The sequence below is a fragment of the Mollisia scopiformis genome, assembly GCF_001500285.1.
Source record: "Mollisia scopiformis unplaced genomic scaffold LY89scaffold_15, whole genome shotgun sequence".
Classification (NCBI taxonomy): domain Eukaryota; kingdom Fungi; phylum Ascomycota; class Leotiomycetes; order Helotiales; family Mollisiaceae; genus Mollisia; species Mollisia scopiformis.
The window spans coordinates 955,681-972,712 of NW_017263595.1; the positions used below are offsets into that span (position 1 = coordinate 955,681).

Genomic DNA, 17,032 nt, shown 5'->3' on the forward strand with positions numbered 1-17,032 from the left:
TGAAGGACCAGTGCTGGTTGGATCATGATGCCTTTGTGCTATTGGACATGGATTTGTGAAGATTTGTTTCACAACCTCGTTATGCATCGAGGGGTCTGAGCGGTGGGAATGTGTGTGACCCGAAAGGATGAGACAATCGAGTTGCCACTTATTCGCGGCTGTTGATAGCTGGTAGCGGTGCATCATTTGACAGACGACCGCCTCCTAAGTTCTGATGTGCATTGGGAGTGATACAAACCTTCTGTTAGTTTGAAGATCTTCAAGAGCGCAATTCGTCCGCATATTCCGTACATAGACGTCCATCGCTTACTTCTCGCTATTGGACAGGGGCTCGTGCCTCTCAGTGGTGGCGGTCTGCAAAGAACGTACGGTACGCTCCTGCTTCCTTCTAAAATCTGACACAAGTAGGATGTGCACCGAACTGAGGAGTGAGATGTTCTTGACACTCTCTAAACAGTTGTGCTGCTGTGATAAAAGAATATCGTGATATGAATAAAGAAAATCGTCTCCTGTGTTGCGGAGTGGAGAGGCCCCTTTTTTCCAAGCCTGGTCACTCCCGGATATTAAATGTCAAAGTCCAGGATGGGAGTGATCTGAGGCAGCTCATCCTTGCCAGCGGTATTTCAGCCCCTGGTCTGGTCTGGCTCTGGTGCAGGTAGTTGTTGATGGTTACATGAGCTCGATCAGTCAGCCAAATTTGAATAGACAATAGTTTGCCATCAGCATTTCGTCCTTCCTTCGAGTTGAAGTCATTCGTGCACTCTTCGTCCTTTGCCTGAAATATCATTAAGGATTAATCCATTAGGATCCATTGTCGCCTCACTTTCCAGGCGTTACCCTAAAGATAATACTACGACAAATCAGGTAACGCGCGCTTCGGCGACCGATCCAAACCTCTTTCCTCAACAACTAGACCAATTCTTGGACTTCACTCTCCTCGCAATTCAAAGAGCAACAGATTCGAACAGCACGACACTTATCGTCGACGCTGCGCCCGTCCTTTCATCAAGTCTCTCTGGTAAGTCCGATCTGATCCAATCCCTTCTCCTGCACATGAAACACCGGCAAAGCTCCGTGGAACTGCGAAACTTCTGTCCGATCTACCAACCCCCCAAACATCAACGGTGCTCCTTCCGTTCTCCAATCCCCATCATATATCACTTCTGTTCATTGCGCTGGCATTGCTACATACTTCAACTTGCCGTCGCTGGCAGCTTTGCGATTACTTTTCCAGCTCCGAACTCGAAGCTGACTGACTGGGTCCAGTAGGCTCGTCTCACAGCCGACATCCACTGACCAATTCAACAACACCATCTCAGACTTGCGACCACGATAAACCGCAAAGATGGGTTGTGGCATGAGCACAGAGGAGAAGGAGGGCAAGGCCCGGAATGAGGAGATTGAGAACCAACTGAAGAGAGACAAGATGATGCAGCGAAATGAGATCAAGATGCTGCTTCTCGGTCAGTGCATCCGATCATCGCCGGCAATTGGCATATACTAAATAAAATGATATAGGTGCTGGAGAGTCTGGAAAATCGACTATTCTCAAGCAGATGAAGCTGATCCATGAGGGAGGCTACTCTCGCGACGAGAGAGAGTCCTTCAAGGAGATCATCTTCAGCAACACCGTTCAGTCGATGCGCGTTATCCTTGAGGCAATGGAGTCACTTGAACTTCCTCTCGATGATCAAAAGGCTGAGTACCACGTCCAAACCATCTTCATGCAACCTCAGCAGATTGAGGGTGAGTGCTTGCCACCTGAGGTCGGCAACGCCATCGCTTGCTTGTGGAAGGATGCTGGTGTCCAAGATTGCTTCAAGCGATCCAGAGAGTATCAGTTGAATGACTCTGCCAGATAGTAAGTCGCTCTTCTTTTCGTTGACGCTTTTGGGAGTGGTGTTTGGAAAAAGTTCGAGAGCTTTATGCCTTTCAAAAATTTCAGCCACATTCGCTTGAAAATCCAAGCCGCAGTTCAAGCCGCACCCCAAGCCGCAATTATGATCCGCACAAGATTGCATACGCTGACAGAATATTTCCAGCTACTTCGACAACATTGAGCGTATCTCCCAAGGTGATTACATGCCAAACGATCAAGACGTCCTTCGATCTCGTGTCAAGACTACCGGAATTACCGAGACTACATTCATCATTGGCGATCTCACATACCGCATGTTCGACGTTGGAGGACAACGATCTGAGCGAAAGAAGTGGATTCACTGCTTTGAGAACGTCACTACAATTCTGTTCCTTGTTGCCATCTCTGAGTACGATCAATTGCTCTTCGAAGACGAGACTGTCAACCGCATGCAAGAAGCCTTGACCCTCTTCGATTCCATCTGCAATTCGCGTTGGTTCATCAAGACCTCGATTATCCTCTTCCTCAACAAGATCGATCGTTTCAAGGAGAAGCTTCCAGTTTCCCCAATGAAGAACTACTTCCCCGATTTCGAAGGTGGTGATGATTATGCTCTGGCTTGCGACTATATCCTCAATCGATTCGTCAGCTTAAACCAGCACGAGACAAAGCAAATCTACACACATTTCACCTGCGCAACCGATACCACCCAAATCCGCTTCGTCATGGCTGCTGTCAATGGTAAGCTTTCCTGTCTTTTTGAAATGTTTCTCCTGCTAATATCTTATAGACATCATCATCCAGGAGAATCTACGTCTTTGCGGCCTGATCTAGATATACCAGCATCGGCTTGATCTGAAAGACTTTCCTTGGTTTCGGCATGGCGTTCATTCAAAACGGTGGCTCTCTCAATACCAGTCCTTGGCTCCTACAACTTCATACCCAAACTCGTATCATCTCTTGGTCGCTTCGTCTGCCGCCTGGATAATGAGATATTGAGAAGGGCATATTTGGTTGCGGTGTCTCGCGATGCTTGCGTTTTCTTCGTGTGTTTACTTGCTTCACTTTCGGAAAGTTGTTCCACAGCTGACATCGAAGCAATCTCTCTGGGCACCGATGGGGAGTTTTATTTCGCGTGTCTACTTTGTTGATTATTTTGCCTGTTCCTAGGTTTTCTGGTACTTTTTACTAATAGCGATGACGGAAAACTGCCGATTTGAGATGATGGTTTGATCATTCGCCTTCTCGCGAAGGGGAACGATTGACAAGGATGGTCTTCAATGCATGATGAAGTGGGGGATGGTTGATTTGAAGCAGTGATGAGAGAATAACATGCATGGATGGGAGTTGTTTCTGGCTGCGAACTGATGCTTGCATCGGATGGTTAGTCTTCAGACGTGGACTTCGCAGTAGCAACAAGAACAATCAGACTAAAACTGTGCTTACCTTGACATGTGAGACTGTGAGATCGAAGGCTTAGTTGAAAGTGATAATCATATGCTCCGTATTAAAGTGTATGTTCTACTCTCGTGCTCTGTTTCGAGAAACGCGACTTGCCCATCCTCAATTCGGCAAGTTGAAGTTGACTTATCGTTACACGCATCAGGCAACCATTTTTTTCTCAGCCTCATCCCACCACCTCTCTATCATTTCAACATCAAACTGACTTTTATTCCCATCACGTCTCATCCCAACTATGCATCCCCTCCATTAAATTCACCGCGAGCCCGAAAACTCAGTACACCCACGAAAATGAGGCTCTCCCACCTACTAACGCTCGTGCTGCAATGTCAGCTGATATATGTCTCGGCCCTCATCACCCTCGAATCAATCAGAGATCTTACCCGCCTGACGGACGATATGAGAGCCAGGATCGAGGGATCGGGAAAAGTTTCTATTGTCCCGGGGCAAAGGGTATTAGGAGGAGGAGAGGATGGAGATGAGATTGAGGATGTAAGTCCTATCCTTAGGAGAATAGAGAGGTTGTAATTGACGTGAGATAGGTCGTGGCTGCGGCGCTTAAAGTGCTTTGTTCGGAATTATTGAGGGAGTTGGAGAAGCCTCTTATTGAGCCGCTGAATGCGGAGGTGCTTGTTGATGTGGTGAGTTTTTTTCCGTCTTGGTAGATGGGAGGGGAGGGGATGGGAGAGAGGAGAGGGCTGATGAGATTTGAAGGGAGAGCAGGATTTGAGGTGTAGGGTTATTAGGAGGGGGTATCATGGGTTTTTGGAGGCGACGGTTAAGTTTCTGCATGAGGTGCAGGAGAGGGAGTTGAGGTGGCAGTGGTGAGTTAGTTTGTTCTTATGTCAAGTTGCAATTCTTTTTGTGGGAGTTGAGAGATGGCTTGGGAAGCGAGATAGGGGTGCAAACGGGCGCCGTCTGTTTGCAGATTTTTTAGGCAGCTCGGAGTTCTTGGGCTATTTGGCTGTATTTCAGCTTACACTGCTGATATGTTGGGCAGGGATCATGAGAGCATGGTTTTTGAGGGGGTGGGCTGGTTGCAGGGGCTTTGGGCTAGTCGGAAGACGGTGAGTTCTTATTTTTTTTATATCTTGTTTAAGATCTCGGGATGAGGGAAGGAGCCTCGATGATGAGATTGGAATTTTTTAATGTAGGAGGATTGAGAAGCAAGTGTACTGTGGTGGAAGAAGACCAGAGCTGTGATGTAACGCGGCGGCTTGGTGGATATTCATTCTTCTTCTCCGTTTGGATCTTCACTTGGCGAGAAAGAGATGCTAATAAGAGCAGAATATCCAGGACAGAAGCTTCATCGAGCAACAGATGATGCTGTATAGTGAAACAGGATGCTTTGGGAAGAGCCAGGAAGTACTGAGGAGTGGAGTCGAGGTCGTCGAGTACCTGAATGACTTGTTGGACTCTTTTCCTTGATAACATAAAGAGTTTAGTTATAAAAGAGGTCTTAAGGAGGAAGCACGAACAAAAACAGAGAGCTCGAAGATACCATTGCAGCCGGCGTTCCTTCAATCAATGAATAATTTTGTCTACCTTCCGAGCCTTCCTCCCTCGCTTAGCGAAAGAGATCACAACAACACCCAAAAAAATCATCACCAACCAAAAACAACAATTAGAGACAAAACGCCCGGGCACACAGTACTTCGGTATTATTACCGAAGTACTGTGTGCCCGGGCGCCCAAGCGCATAGCTTGTTCGCGGTGGCGGAGGGAATGGCGTAGTTAAGTTGTCGTTAGGAGGCACGGTGGCGAGTCAGCGACAAACCCGGTCGGTCTTTTGGCCACCCACTTTCTGGGTGGCCTAACCGGGCTTGCTGGGGAGGAAATGCTTATTTAAATTTACATAGTTATGAAATTTCGTTTGTGGGTTAGGCTGAGGAAAAGCGAGGCTGAGGAAGGGCAAATTCACGCTAGCTTGTTTTTGATACACGAGCCCAGAGATGGAGGTTGAGAGTTAACGAAGTTGATTACACGAAGATCTAAGTACTGTACATTGAAGGATTGAATGCTCCGACTTCCGCTGTTTCTGTATGTTGATGTAATATTCATACCATCCCATTCCCACCCATCTCCATCCCCATCTCCTGATTCTCATTCCCACTCCCGAAAATCCTAAACATGGTGCTCTGCCACGCGTCAGAATACTGCTCGCCACTCAACCACTGCGCATCCATATCCCCAAACTGCTGTTGTGCACCGAATCCACTCATCCCCACCCCATTGCCAGTCCCCGGCCCGATATTCTGAAACTGCAAAATGCTGTTACTGTCAAAGATCGCCCATTCGTTGTTGTATACTTGAGCTGAGGTGGAAAGGAGTTCGGGTGCCGGACGCGGCGTGTGCATGTTTTGGAGGGAGGACTCGAGGCGGGAGGCGAGGGTGTGCCGCAGGGAGGGCTCGGGTTGGTGGGTTGTTTGGAGCATGTTTAGGTGCGTTTGGATGAGGATGAAGTCTGGGATGTGTTAGATATGAAGCAAGTTGGGGATGTGAAGACAGAAAGGGCAGGAAGAAAAAGTGGGGGTGTGAATGTACCATCTGATTCTCCAACTCCGCCTTCGATGCCTTGGAGTACGAGGAGAGCTGCCCAGGTTATCATCTGAAGCCATGTTAGGTCTACCCTTAAACCATCCAAGGTAGTTGAGGTGACGTACCACAAGGTCCCAGTTGGACCAGATTCCTTTATCCTCATTTTGCAGCTTCAGCGTAGCTCTGGCAGATATTAACAGCTCGTGCCGTTCCATATTCGCAACATTGTTGGCAAAGAGGTCAAAGCCGCGTGCGGGATGATAAATTGAGAGGACGAACAGTCGGTGAAGACTGTATTGGCGGAAGATCATTAGGGAGTCGTGGTCTGGGTCATTGGGCTCTGAGAGGGGATTAGCTACAAGATCGTAAGGGATGATTTGGAGGTAGGAACACAGGAAGATAGAAATGCGCTTGTAGTGTGAAGAAAATGGATTCGGTTGCCAATGAGGGCTCATGTTGTTTGCTTGGGGACGACGATAGATGTATCAAGCGAAGCAGGTAGACGTGAGCAGAGCAGAAAAGAGAAGAAAAAGGTAGATAGTTAAATGAGTACTTCCTCTCCAGGATCCAAAGACAGAAACTGTGCATTGACCACGAAGTAGCTTGTATGGCTGAAAGTTGAGATTCGCCAGATTGACGAATTATTCTTCTTGAAGACTACATTTCCGTTTACTGCATCTTAATATCAGCTTTTTAGAGTTGAGCTTCAACTCCTCAGGAATATATCAGATGAGGCAGCAGAGATTTCATCGAGTGACCGTGTAAAACTGGTGTCTTGCCACATAATTCAATTGTTAAGGACTGCAAGGTCGAAACCGAATGTAAAGCTCACTTAGAACTACTAGAAGTAAATAAAAATTTGTGAAGACTTACTGTTCCATTGCACAAGCCAATCATCCAATTGTCTTGCCCACTCTCGGATCACCTTACTATCTGCTTCAGTAAAGACGGCTGGCGTACGCTGTGCGCTATCGACCTGATTCGAGGAGATGAAGGACCATATTGTGGGCAGCCCTCTGCCAGTGAAATGGCTAAGGCCGGTATGCATCATCTGTGTGAGACTGTAAAAAGGGTCTTTGGCTGCTGTCTGAAGCTGCCGCAAAGATGGCAACGGTGCTTCTTTTGGGACAATTGGGCAGGACATATGCAATGAGGCATGTTCGAGATCGATGATCTGGTACCGTTAGTGGCTAGCACATGCTGTACTTTCTAGTGATTCTTACTTGTAGTCCTGAGAACAAGCCTCTCCATTCGTGGGAGCGTTCATCGATGTGAACGGGGCAATGATCAAGCGTGAGTCGATATCCCATCGTTATCCTAAAGGTAAGATCTGACGTTTAGTATGTTTCTTGCAGGGCAATCAGGAAGGTGGAGGTTTCAAAGATGTGAATACATGCATGATGCCTAGGGGAACTACTGGTTCGGAGAGGACTTACCACAGGCCAGCAGTCTCAATGAAAGCTTCAGAGATGAGTCCAGCAAGTATGAGACCCAGTACATTCTGAAACCCTCTCTGCTCCTCGCTCAACTTTGTCTTCTCTTGATTAGGTCCATCTTTGGAAGCTCGTGAGGCAGCCTGAATAGGCACTGCTAATTCTGAGATAGCACTACATGTTGCAACAAAATAACCAGGAGCTAAGCCTGCAAAGTCGGGAGATTGATGATGTAGAGCTGAAACGTAGAGTATCGCAGCAAGTAGAAGTGGAGTGGGCGTAGATGAAGTCTTCTTCTTTGACAAGAAATGCAGCCCGGGCATATTCTTGTGAAAGCTGCCATGTCTTAGACGAAGAAAATAGGGGGAGAAAGCTGCTTACGATAGCCAGAGCTGCTTGATAACATCACGAGACCATATCTTCGGGGTTTGCGGAGGTCGAGTTGTCGTCTTCAGATGCATCGCTGCAGCAAAGACGCCATGGAATGCCGAGTCAGCATCTGTTGGGCGTAGACATACATCATCGTCCAAGACCGGGCGAGGAGAAGAGACAATGCCAAGTAATGCCTCGATCGTATCGAGCCGGGAAAGGACTGTCTGAGGATCAAGCGTCGGTTGGGCCGTATTGCTTGCATGTCCTGCAATAGCATGAGATGGTGGTGGAAGCTCATGAACTACAGCAGCGGCCTACTTGGGTCAGCGGAGGAAGTGGAGAGAATGCGATTCGTTCACGCCCACATTTGCCCGCGGTTTAAATATACAAGGGATTTGACTCAACCGGCATCGTTTGCAAGTGGATGATTGATCTTCTACCTCGCATTTCATCTGAACAAGTCAGGAATGAACGCGAACACGATCATCGGATTATCACCTTTTGACGTCTGCAATTGACTGGCAAGGATGAGCACGGTTCGTAAGTTCTTTCAGGTGCAAAACTTACCGCATGCTTTCTGTGAAGCAATTAGTATGAGAGATGTTTGAATATTGGAGACGTGACGTACCGTGGGCTTTGGGCCCATGAAAGTTCCATTTCTGTTACTGTTGCTACTCATCGTCTATCAAAAGTTCGCTTACACGTGATGGCTCATGACGAGGAATAGGGGAGCGAGTGGAGGCATCAAAGAAGGATACTCGGCGAAGCTGTGCGTGGTGGAGGGAGGTTATCCTAGTCCGTTTTGAGGCTGCTGATAGGAGAGTGGGGCATCTCCTGCACATGACATGCATTTACCCTCCATTTTCATAATTTTTATGCACACTCAAACCAACTCACCAGGTTCGAGCCAAGATTTCTTTCATCTGTTTGAAAGAGGATCTTCAAAGTGACAGCGAAGACATGTTGAAGTCGGGCGGTGCTTGCTTCCGGGAGATGGTGGATAATATCTTGGTTACATATATCAAAATGCGAGAAAATCGCTTTTAAGGTTGGCCCCAGAATCGAACGGTCTCAAATGGCGTGAGTTACACAGATCGACAGAAGTAAAACCCCTGAATATACGGGGACACCAAATATAGATGAATCAATGAGGTCATTGTGAGGTGGTCGCGGGATTGAGGAGAAGATATACTTTCCGCGAAACTGCGGCCGCACCTCGTCTTCAGTAGCTTCGGTCTCGAGTCTCTTGGCGCTCGAGCGGCTATCGACCAGTAATTGCATAGGAAAAGGTCAATGATGTTTGAACCAGAACTCAAAAATGTGTAGTAATCATAGGATAATCATTCGCATCAGCTCGTATCAGCTCTTCCATCAGGGAGGCTCGTCAAGAGAACCCACTAACGGGCAAAAGCTGCAAGTCATCTTATATCCATTGGCCATATATGTATATGTGAGCACATAAGCTATATGACGGGCAAATATGTATCAAGTTAGAGAGATGGCGTCTGCTGGCGGTGAGCCGTCGTCGAGGGTTAGCCAGTGAAGGGTACTTCTGCAGAGTACTGACGCTCAGACTGCTTAGTCTGTAAATTACTGCGGTTGTTCTCCATTGTACTGTAGATTGACCAGGCCGAGGCAGGCCGGCGCATGCCGAATCGCAAGGTCATTGGCAGTCAGTCCATCTCCATCACGGTTGCATCTCAACTCACGTCTGCGCAACATCGAATGAAAAGCAGAAACAAATATCCAAATTCCTCTTATCCAGAGCTCTGGGACAAATCCGCCACACACATTCTCTCGTCGCATCGTTTTTCAATCCAGAATACCGTCATCGTCGCCCGGACACTCGCGGCTATTGGCCAAACGGGCATGAATGCATGATATTTGCTTCATTGGGCTCTTGTTTCTGCCCAACCGACCACAGACCATGTCGCTCACGTCCGCCCCGTCACTGGCAGTCACCGCCCGCAACGACACACGACTTCCAAGGGAAATCCATGTACCTGTTGTCTCCAGCGTCCTCCTCCTGTCCTCGAGGAAACTGACCCTCCGCTCCTCCAGCGGCTGCCAGCGTTTCCCTCCGTCACTCGTGCACCCGACGCTCCTTTGGGCTGCAACTTGTCTGCAACTTGCCCTCTGGTCCACTGGAATGTGCTTATGGTCCGCCCAATGATGCCTGACAAAAGCCACAAGTCCTCAATCCAGAACACACTCTGTCGTCCCTATGGCGAGGACAGCATGGCAATCTCGAGGGGACGTCCTTGAAAGTTCAAGTAGGGGCCGAGTAGTGTAAGCCCGCCGTGCCGGTTGCAGACCATCGTGCTCTCGAAAAGATACTTTCGACGAAGATCTCTTACACCGAGTAATTTTGTTTGAAGGAAACACTTCGGGAATCCTCTCGAAGCGCGCCCATCTTCGCGCGGTGGCGAATTTTCCTGCATGCCAGACCATCTCATATTGTTGATTCCATTCGAATTCAAGTCTCGATCCTGGTCCAAGCTCCATTCTGTCACCTAGGATCGCCCGCTCATTCTTGTCAAATGTGCAGCTCTTCAATAGCTTAACGTTGGCAACTATAGCTCCCAAAAGGCCACTTGTTGTCTCAGTCCGAGTCTATAAGTTAGCGGCTTCACATCTCAGACTCGGAAACATAAAGGGAATCCAACTTGCCAAAGTTACATTTTGGTCAGCCGCCCACCACTCACCGCCTCAATATTCTTCCAAGCTTTGCCATCCTGGAGGATCCATACCAGTGCCGGAGGACATTTGAACCCAAATTTGACCACTAGGACCCAATCGGCCAGAGGATATTTGCGTGCTTGATTTCCTTTGTACTCTTGTACACTTTGTCTCTCAATTTTCATTTCGCGGATTTTCTAATTACGATATGATGGCCTCAAGAAGAAGTCTCCAAGTGCAGCCAGACTATGGATATGGCCGACCGGTCCCCATTGGAACGATGAGCGCTTCGAGAAGGTACGGAGAGACTTTGTGAGATTCAGGAATTCGGGACCGAGCTAACCAGCATTGAAGTACTGTCTATCCGGAGAGCACTCAGGCCAGTTATGATAATTCTTACTATGCAGCATCTAGGTATGTCTTTTCTTCTTACTTGTTGATTCAAAGAGCAGACGCTGAAGTCGGATATCAAGCGCCACGTATACGCCCGCGGTAGCTGCAACCTACAGTCCAATCGCGACGACATCCTCGTCAGGAATCACTCCCATTCGTTCAAATTCGATATACTCTTCCAGTGGATATAATGTGGGATCATCTTCCGCCCTTTACGGAGCTGCTGGGCCTGGCTACAACTCCTACTCCAGTCCGGCCTCAAGTTGGGAACCTCAAGGCAGGGTCTCACCGGAAACATACCCGGATGAATACATGGCTTCACCCAGCCCTACGGACTATGTCCTTGAATCCTCAAGCAAGACAGTGAGCAAGATCAAGGGCGAAGGGAAACATTCGCAAAGACGTCCGTCCAACAGAGATGAGTTCGATGGTCCACACCAGTTTCTCCAACGTCCACCGCCGGAATATATTGCCCAACAGGAAAGAGATCTTCCACATCTCCCAACCAACCTGGTTGTTCACGAGCAGGATAGTATCCTCACACAGGTCAACGACCGTTTGTCACAGTGTGCCTTTGACTTCGTGGCGAAGTATCAATTCCCAATTCCACTCGCAAATGGCGAGCTGAGACCGGTGGAGCGACCCGATGACCGGGAATGGACTGAGTGGGTATATCTCTTGAAACGTCTGGCCACAAAACGACGGATACCTGCCCGTGTGTTGTACAATGGCCAGATAAAGTCCTTCATTACGATTCTTGAGAATAGTCTAGAGTTGAGGCACGCGGCTAAGCACCAATCTCGACCTCTCAAGGACGACAGGAACATTTTACAGCTCATATCCGCAGGAATTCAAGTCTGCAAATTACTTAAGGATTCGCCTGCCATGGAGAGTTTGGACAGATTATACGTTGCAACAGAGAAAAAGATCCAGGAGCGGAGTCAAGTCAGTCGCTTTAGAGTGGCCTAATGGCTTCCGCTATGAATTTACGACTTACGTTTGCTGCATGAGCCCCGGCGTTGGGTAACCATTCCAACATCCCTGTTGGACCATGCACAGTCTCATGTTTGTATTTTGCTCTTTCCCATTTGGAGCCCCAATATATTTTTGGTTTTTGGATTCCCCCCACACTTATTGCCCATCCCTAGGAAGTTGCCAGACTTGACGAGCCAAAGGATCACAAACTGAGAGCCTTTCACATGTGTTTCTGTCATTTTTTTGTCAGCCTTGCGGATGCGTTGATGTTTGTGCTTTTGATGGACATTCGCCCGGTTGCCGTTGGCCGCTATTGGATCGCTGTTCCAACAGCTGGAGCCAATGGACAAGATTCGCCACCTGGACTAGGTACCACTGGACTCCGAATACTGTGGACAAAGCTTACACTACAGCAAGCCACTGGAGGGAGGGGTGCCATGCCAGGAGTCGTTGTTTAGCCTTGCTAGCTTAGCAGAGTTATGTGGTTGGTTGGACGATGGCAGGTATGGATCTTGGTTGAAGTAGAAGAGGAGTTTTGAAGCAGCGAATTGTATGGAGAGACTGGAATGATTGGGACGACTGGTCCTGCTTGTTCTATGGCAAAATTGTTTCAGGCGCATTGAATTGGATTGCTGTACAGGCGTTGTTTATCATGGAAAGACGCACTTGCACTTGCACTGGGCGTCAGGCTTCCAGGTCTCGAGTCTTTGTCGATCGCGCGGAGGGGATGTTCTTGCGTTTTATGAGCTACTCGGTCTTGCGGTGTTCTGATGTGTTGTACGCTGGAGTCGGTGACGGAAAAGGGTTTATCACGAAGCCTAAAGCCTCTGTTCAGTATCTCAAGACCAATTACGTCCTTAGCTAGACGAAGAATTCCACCATGAAAAGATAACCTGAGCTTTGTATTTATCCCGTCCTCCGCGCATGCATATGGTGCGCCACCAATCACGAGGGCATTCGCATCCCGGTAACGCCCACCGGTAACGAATTGGGAACCGAATTGCCAGCTGACGAAGCGTCGCGGTGCCCGATTCATTCGTTGGGAAAAGCTGGAATGGGAGGGGATGGGGAAAGAGGCCGTTATATATCACGTACACACATCTCCGGAATTGCTCCAAATTGTGGAGTAAGTGTGCCCGGAAATCTCACTCTTCTTCACCGTGATCATTTTCAGTTCTCGTTCTCGTTAACGTTCTCGGTGCCGTGGATCTGCGTGCTCTGATTGGCTGTCTCGGATCTGAGATCATCGTCGTTTTCGGAATTGGAGAGGAAGAGAGACAGACAGAGTGATAGAATTATACGGGTAGCTGTACAAGATGGCGGACCGAACTTCAAGTAGAAAGACCACCCTTGGTCTTGGTCATCATCACAATCACAATTCCCAAGCCAGGCACGATTGCAGGAGCTCGTCGACGAGAAAATTCCTCCCGCCTCAGTCCTCTCCCTCGCAACCGTATCGTCCACCTCTCCCTCCCATCACTCTGCTCCAGCAGCCTCATCTCCCGGTCCTAGATACTCCTAGTACTTCCTACCACCAGTTCCCTGGCGTTTCGAATTTCCCCGGTCCCCCAGGTCCAGGTCCAGGCTTCTCGTCATTCATGGCTCTCCCTCCTCCGCTTCCAATACCTGTTTCGGTCCCCGCCGCTTACCAAACCACCACCACCACCACCACCACTACGACAACAGAGATCGATGTCCTGATGCAAAGCAGTAGTCCGGACTACGCAACCACCAACACCGAGGGCGATGTCAGCTTCCTCATGTCCTCGCACTCGGACATCGAGCTCGGGTTTAGCAGCAGTAAAGCATTTCCGCTCTCGCCCGGGTCGTCTTCAACTACGACCGGGACGCTGAGTTTCTTGACCACGGCGGGAGGCACGCCCAGTGTGGTTACGGAGGACTTGTCGGTTTCTGGGACGGGGAGTGGGATTGTGACGGGTGGGTACGTGATGGTTAGTCATAGGAGGACGTATTCGGATCAGAGTAATAGGAGTTCGGGGGAGGGAGGGGGTTTGTATAGTACGCCGGATGAGGAGTGGGTTGAGCATCAGGGGGAGGTTTGGGGCGCTGTTGGGACGGGAGCTGCCGGGCAGAGGCAGGAGTTTGCGGTTGAGGTTGAGATGGAGGGAGGAGATGAGGAGGCGAGGTCAATGCCTCATGATCCAAAGTTGGTGCTGTATAGTTTGGGTACTAATGGTACGTGCCTCCTTTTCCTTTCATCTCTTCTGCGCTTGCTTCTTGTTGTCGACATGGTATCAGAGCTAATGAAAATACAGAGCCAAGACCGGTTGAGAATCCGTATCAATACCAACAAGTCCAATCAAGTGGGTATCAAGATGCTGCTACCTACCAAGACCAGAATCAATACAGCTATCAGACTGTCAATCATCAGGTCTTCGTGCAGACCTCAGGCCCAGCTAAGGTTTCATCTGATGGCCCATGGAGTCCTGTCGCTCCACAGGTTCCTGTTTACGACTCTGGCTATGTCGCCTTCCTTCCATCACCTGGACCTGCTGGCGAGCAGGACTCGGAAACAAGTCAGAGTAGGGCATCCAGTGCCACTCACTCTCCGCAGCCTGGAGACTCCTCGGTGTCGAAGCGGCGGTCCAAGAAAGCTGGTGGGAAGGGAAAAGAGAAAGATGTTTCTGGCTGGGAGCACACTGTTGTCTCGAAAGGCGGCTTGCAGTTCGTGAGCGAGAATGTGAAGGAGGAGGTGGACGTCAGAAGTGGTATCCGCAAAGGAAAGTTAGATCCCGAGACGGCGGAAAAGGCGAGAAGGATTAGGAGGATGAAGGCTTGCTGGAATTGTTGGATCCAGAAAGTTCCTGTAAATTGGTCGATGCAGTATGGTGTAACGAGGCTGACGAGAAACAGTGCTCTGAAGAGAAGACATGCGAGAGATGCACCAAGCTGTTCTCGCCAGTCGCGGATCAACTCTGCTGCAGATCTGGGTTCAAGGACTATGAATCTACATTCTTCCCAGGTGAGCGCGTTGCTCGACTCAAAGAGTGGTACGCTGACATTGTTAGATTACCTCCATGCTCACTTCAAGAAAAAGAAAATAGAGGATCTCATCTCCGAGCATACTAGCGGGTTCAGTAACACAGTCTTGGTCGTTGATGTCTCGACTGGAGGACTTTTCAAGGCAATGACTCTGACCGCCAATGTCTTTAAACCCAAGACACGGGAGTTACTTCGACACGCGAGTCTTGTCAGTCAGCCTGGGCAAGATTCTCAGTTGGTTGAGCGATACAGTGCGCCTGTGGGTATACTGGGCCTCTCGCCACCAGAGATGAAGAAACTTTGTACGGAACACATTGATGAGATGATAGCGAACCCATCGTATGCTGCACAAGCAACAGCGGGTGACGACACCAAGCTGCCTTGTGAGATCCTGGAGATTGTCCGGAAGTATTGTTCGAAGAAAGACGTAAGGATCTCTGTGCTTTTGCAAAGTCTTGCTAATAGGATTGGCGAAGATACCTCTCGTCCAAAACGCTTTAAAGATGCATGCCATCCACTACTTCATGAGCACACTCATCACATTCTCTGAGGAATCAGCTGAGAAAGTGTCTCGATCTATACGGAACTACGATGCACTTCTCGAGCCGTACTTGTCTTCGAGACTCCTCAACAGACAGATAAAGTATGTCATGCATAAATTGCACCGCGAACTCACCATCGAGGTGCTTGAGGGACTCGAGCGATCTTTGCGGGCAAGAACAAAAGACTCCTGGGGACCATCATTCTGTACAATCCTCATTCTGTGCTTGTGTATCGAGGATCTGCAGATCGCGGCAGATACGATGGTTGTCTGCGACATGCTGAAAAAAGGGAACGAATCACAGTATACTCGGGATCAAAGCTACCAAGTCTGCCTTGCGTTGGACGAGTATCCCTTCTCACAGTGCAAGCGGCTTTTCCACGACATCTACAAATCGCACAAGGAAGCGAACGGTGGTGCTCGAGAAGGAGGCTTCAATCCTTTGCGATCCGTTCATGAGAAAACCAGTACAGGTTTGGATGCCACCACGGATGCAATGGTCAAATCGGTGTACGGGGTTGTGGAGGAGTCTTGTGAGTTGTAAATCCCTGACGAAGTCGATAATATACTAACAAGTTCTAGACGATGAGATGGTAGAGCTTTCGAAACGAATTGCGACGATCGAATTTGGATATACGGTGAAGCCGAAGGACATCAAAACCAACAATACTGGGAGATTGGCTTCTGATTTCCTCAGGTCCTTCTTCCCTGATAGCTGAGCGCTGGTTCGTGAGCTACAATGATGATGAACAAACAACATGATGTGATGCAGCGATGGATGATGTGAAGGTTCGATAATATTCATGTCCATATATTATTAGGGTTTGGTACGGGCGCAACGGATTTTAGAAGATTATCAAGGTGCATGAAATCCCAGGAAAATTAAGACCATTTCCTTGATCGTGTAGACATTGAAGAGAATATCATCGTATTGAAAATAAGATGTGATATGGTAGATGTTTGTCCCGATTAGTCCTCCTGGCGCACTTGTCAACGCCAGCAGGGTGGATGGGACTGGCTGTCTAGGCCGTTGGTTCTTTATCCCACGAACGATATTGAAATAAGTGACGCTCAAGTCCATTAAGAGGCGCGAGAGGTAGGCAATATGTGGTTTTATTTATGGCATAAAGGAAAACAAGAAGGAAAAAATGAGGAAGCTTTGAAGTCGATGTAACGACTGACACGTGACTGAATATTTATCAAGTCCGCACGCGCGCAACAGGCATGGTCCGACGCTGGCTCATCTAGCCCATGGATACTCGCGAGTTCTCATGATGGTTTTGACCCGAGGCATGCGGAGCTGGATGGCTTTGCATTCGTCGTTTTCGATATCAAAGTTTGATGAAGAAAATTGAAGAGATCTCGCAACGAAAATTTCAAGGATGAGCTCGATTTTTAGCGTCGCGCTAAAAATTGGCGCTAGTGCTGTGACCTCAAATTTTATCGCAGGAAATCAAACACTTCTTCTTTTTCTCCATATTCACAAATATACTGACACGGTCAATCAACCGCTAGGATCCATTCACCCACTGGCTCGCGGTCATATTTACGTGCCTGATTGACCTATATTTCGTGGGCCCTTTTGGCTGTGGCTGATCTTCTTGAAGAGATGATGTTGCGGCTGTCCTGCGTTTATGACATGTGGAATCGATGAATTGGATGATGAGCGGTATTTCTTGCTAGAATAGTGGATGAATGAGGGAATTACACAGTAACCTCCAGTACTGGCCGACAAAAACTCGTCGCTTGCTCATCGATCGGTCTTCGCGAGCTGCACAG

The 17,032-nt window shown here is 48.6% G+C and overlaps 7 protein-coding genes across 7 annotated transcripts; 6 read left to right on the forward strand and 1 right to left on the reverse strand.

The window, feature by feature from the left end:
- Positions 1-1,345: 1,345 nt before the first annotated feature.
- Positions 1,346-2,692, forward strand: LY89DRAFT_588442 (guanine nucleotide-binding protein alpha subunit; the record flags this gene model as incomplete). The annotated part of the gene is made up of 4 exons (XM_018209482.1): positions 1,346-1,463; positions 1,519-1,861; positions 2,043-2,599; positions 2,649-2,692. The coding sequence occupies 4 exons, from the start codon at positions 1,346-1,348 to the stop codon at positions 2,690-2,692; spliced, it is 1,062 nt and encodes a 353-aa protein (XP_018069808.1).
- Positions 2,693-3,610: 918 nt separating this feature from the next.
- On the forward strand, positions 3,611-4,747 carry LY89DRAFT_735565 (uncharacterized protein; the record flags this gene model as incomplete). The annotated part of the gene is made up of 5 exons (XM_018220030.1): positions 3,611-3,811; positions 3,862-3,960; positions 4,034-4,143; positions 4,320-4,386; positions 4,607-4,747. 5 exons carry the CDS (start codon positions 3,611-3,613, stop codon positions 4,745-4,747), a joined length of 618 nt encoding a protein of 205 aa, XP_018069809.1.
- Positions 4,713-5,202, forward strand: LY89DRAFT_686203 (uncharacterized protein). Its single transcript, XM_018215232.1, has one exon. The coding sequence runs from the start codon at positions 4,847-4,849 to the stop codon at positions 5,051-5,053; it is 207 nt and encodes a 68-aa protein (XP_018069810.1). The 5' UTR covers positions 4,713-4,846; the 3' UTR covers positions 5,054-5,202.
- LY89DRAFT_113348 (uncharacterized protein) lies at positions 4,979-8,568 on the reverse strand. The gene is made up of 12 exons (XM_018205088.1): positions 8,560-8,568; positions 8,291-8,496; positions 8,230-8,239; positions 8,161-8,180; positions 8,028-8,114; positions 7,672-7,976; positions 7,294-7,626; positions 7,081-7,174; positions 6,731-7,031; positions 5,983-6,197; positions 5,864-5,927; positions 4,979-5,783 (listed from the first exon to the last, which is right to left on the reverse strand). Exons 2-12 carry the CDS (start codon positions 8,339-8,341, stop codon positions 5,377-5,379), a joined length of 1,887 nt encoding a protein of 628 aa, XP_018069811.1. The 5' UTR covers positions 8,342-8,496; positions 8,560-8,568; the 3' UTR covers positions 4,979-5,376.
- Positions 8,569-9,458: 890 nt separating this feature from the next.
- LY89DRAFT_686205 (uncharacterized protein) lies at positions 9,459-9,968 on the forward strand. The gene has a single exon (XM_018215233.1). The coding sequence runs from the start codon at positions 9,590-9,592 to the stop codon at positions 9,833-9,835; it is 246 nt and encodes an 81-aa protein (XP_018069812.1). The 5' UTR covers positions 9,459-9,589; the 3' UTR covers positions 9,836-9,968.
- A 390-nt stretch (positions 9,969-10,358) lies between these two features.
- LY89DRAFT_113569 (uncharacterized protein) lies at positions 10,359-11,818 on the forward strand. Its single transcript, XM_018205089.1, has 3 exons — positions 10,359-10,638; positions 10,696-10,755; positions 10,815-11,818. Exons 1-3 carry the CDS (start codon positions 10,550-10,552, stop codon positions 11,701-11,703), a joined length of 1,038 nt encoding a protein of 345 aa, XP_018069813.1. The 5' UTR covers positions 10,359-10,549; the 3' UTR covers positions 11,704-11,818.
- A 966-nt stretch (positions 11,819-12,784) lies between these two features.
- On the forward strand, positions 12,785-16,161 carry LY89DRAFT_783598 (uncharacterized protein). The gene is made up of 6 exons (XM_018222697.1): positions 12,785-13,905; positions 13,986-14,536; positions 14,584-14,692; positions 14,739-15,139; positions 15,189-15,786; positions 15,836-16,161. The coding sequence occupies exons 1-6, from the start codon at positions 13,026-13,028 to the stop codon at positions 15,970-15,972; spliced, it is 2,676 nt and encodes an 891-aa protein (XP_018069814.1). The 5' UTR covers positions 12,785-13,025; the 3' UTR covers positions 15,973-16,161.
- Positions 16,162-17,032: the final 871 nt, after the last annotated feature.

Coding starts and splice junctions, on each gene's coding strand:
- LY89DRAFT_783598 (XM_018222697.1), top strand. CDS start 13,026: ATGGCGGACCGAACTTCAAGTAGAAAGACCACCCTTGGTCTTGGTCAT. Junction 14,693..14,738: donor TGAATCTACATTCTTCCCAG/GTGAGCGCGTTG, acceptor TGACATTGTTAG/ATTACCTCCATGCTCACTTC. Junction 15,787..15,835: donor CGGGGTTGTGGAGGAGTCTT/GTGAGTTGTAAA, acceptor AACAAGTTCTAG/ACGATGAGATGGTAGAGCTT.
- LY89DRAFT_113569 (XM_018205089.1), top strand. CDS start 10,550: ATGATGGCCTCAAGAAGAAGTCTCCAAGTGCAGCCAGACTATGGATAT. Junction 10,639..10,695: donor ACGATGAGCGCTTCGAGAAG/GTACGGAGAGAC, acceptor CCAGCATTGAAG/TACTGTCTATCCGGAGAGCA. Junction 10,756..10,814: donor TCTTACTATGCAGCATCTAG/GTATGTCTTTTC, acceptor TCGGATATCAAG/CGCCACGTATACGCCCGCGG.
- LY89DRAFT_113348 (XM_018205088.1), bottom strand. CDS start 8,341: ATGAGTAGCAACAGTAACAGAAATGGAACTTTCATGGGCCCAAAGCCC. Junction 8,115..8,160: donor TCAATTGCAGACGTCAAAAG/GTGATAATCCGA, acceptor TGACTTGTTCAG/ATGAAATGCGAGGTAGAAGA. Junction 7,977..8,027: donor TATTTAAACCGCGGGCAAAT/GTGGGCGTGAAC, acceptor TGACCCAAGTAG/GCCGCTGCTGTAGTTCATGA.
- LY89DRAFT_686205 (XM_018215233.1), top strand. CDS start 9,590: ATGTCGCTCACGTCCGCCCCGTCACTGGCAGTCACCGCCCGCAACGAC.
- LY89DRAFT_686203 (XM_018215232.1), top strand. CDS start 4,847: ATGAATAATTTTGTCTACCTTCCGAGCCTTCCTCCCTCGCTTAGCGAA.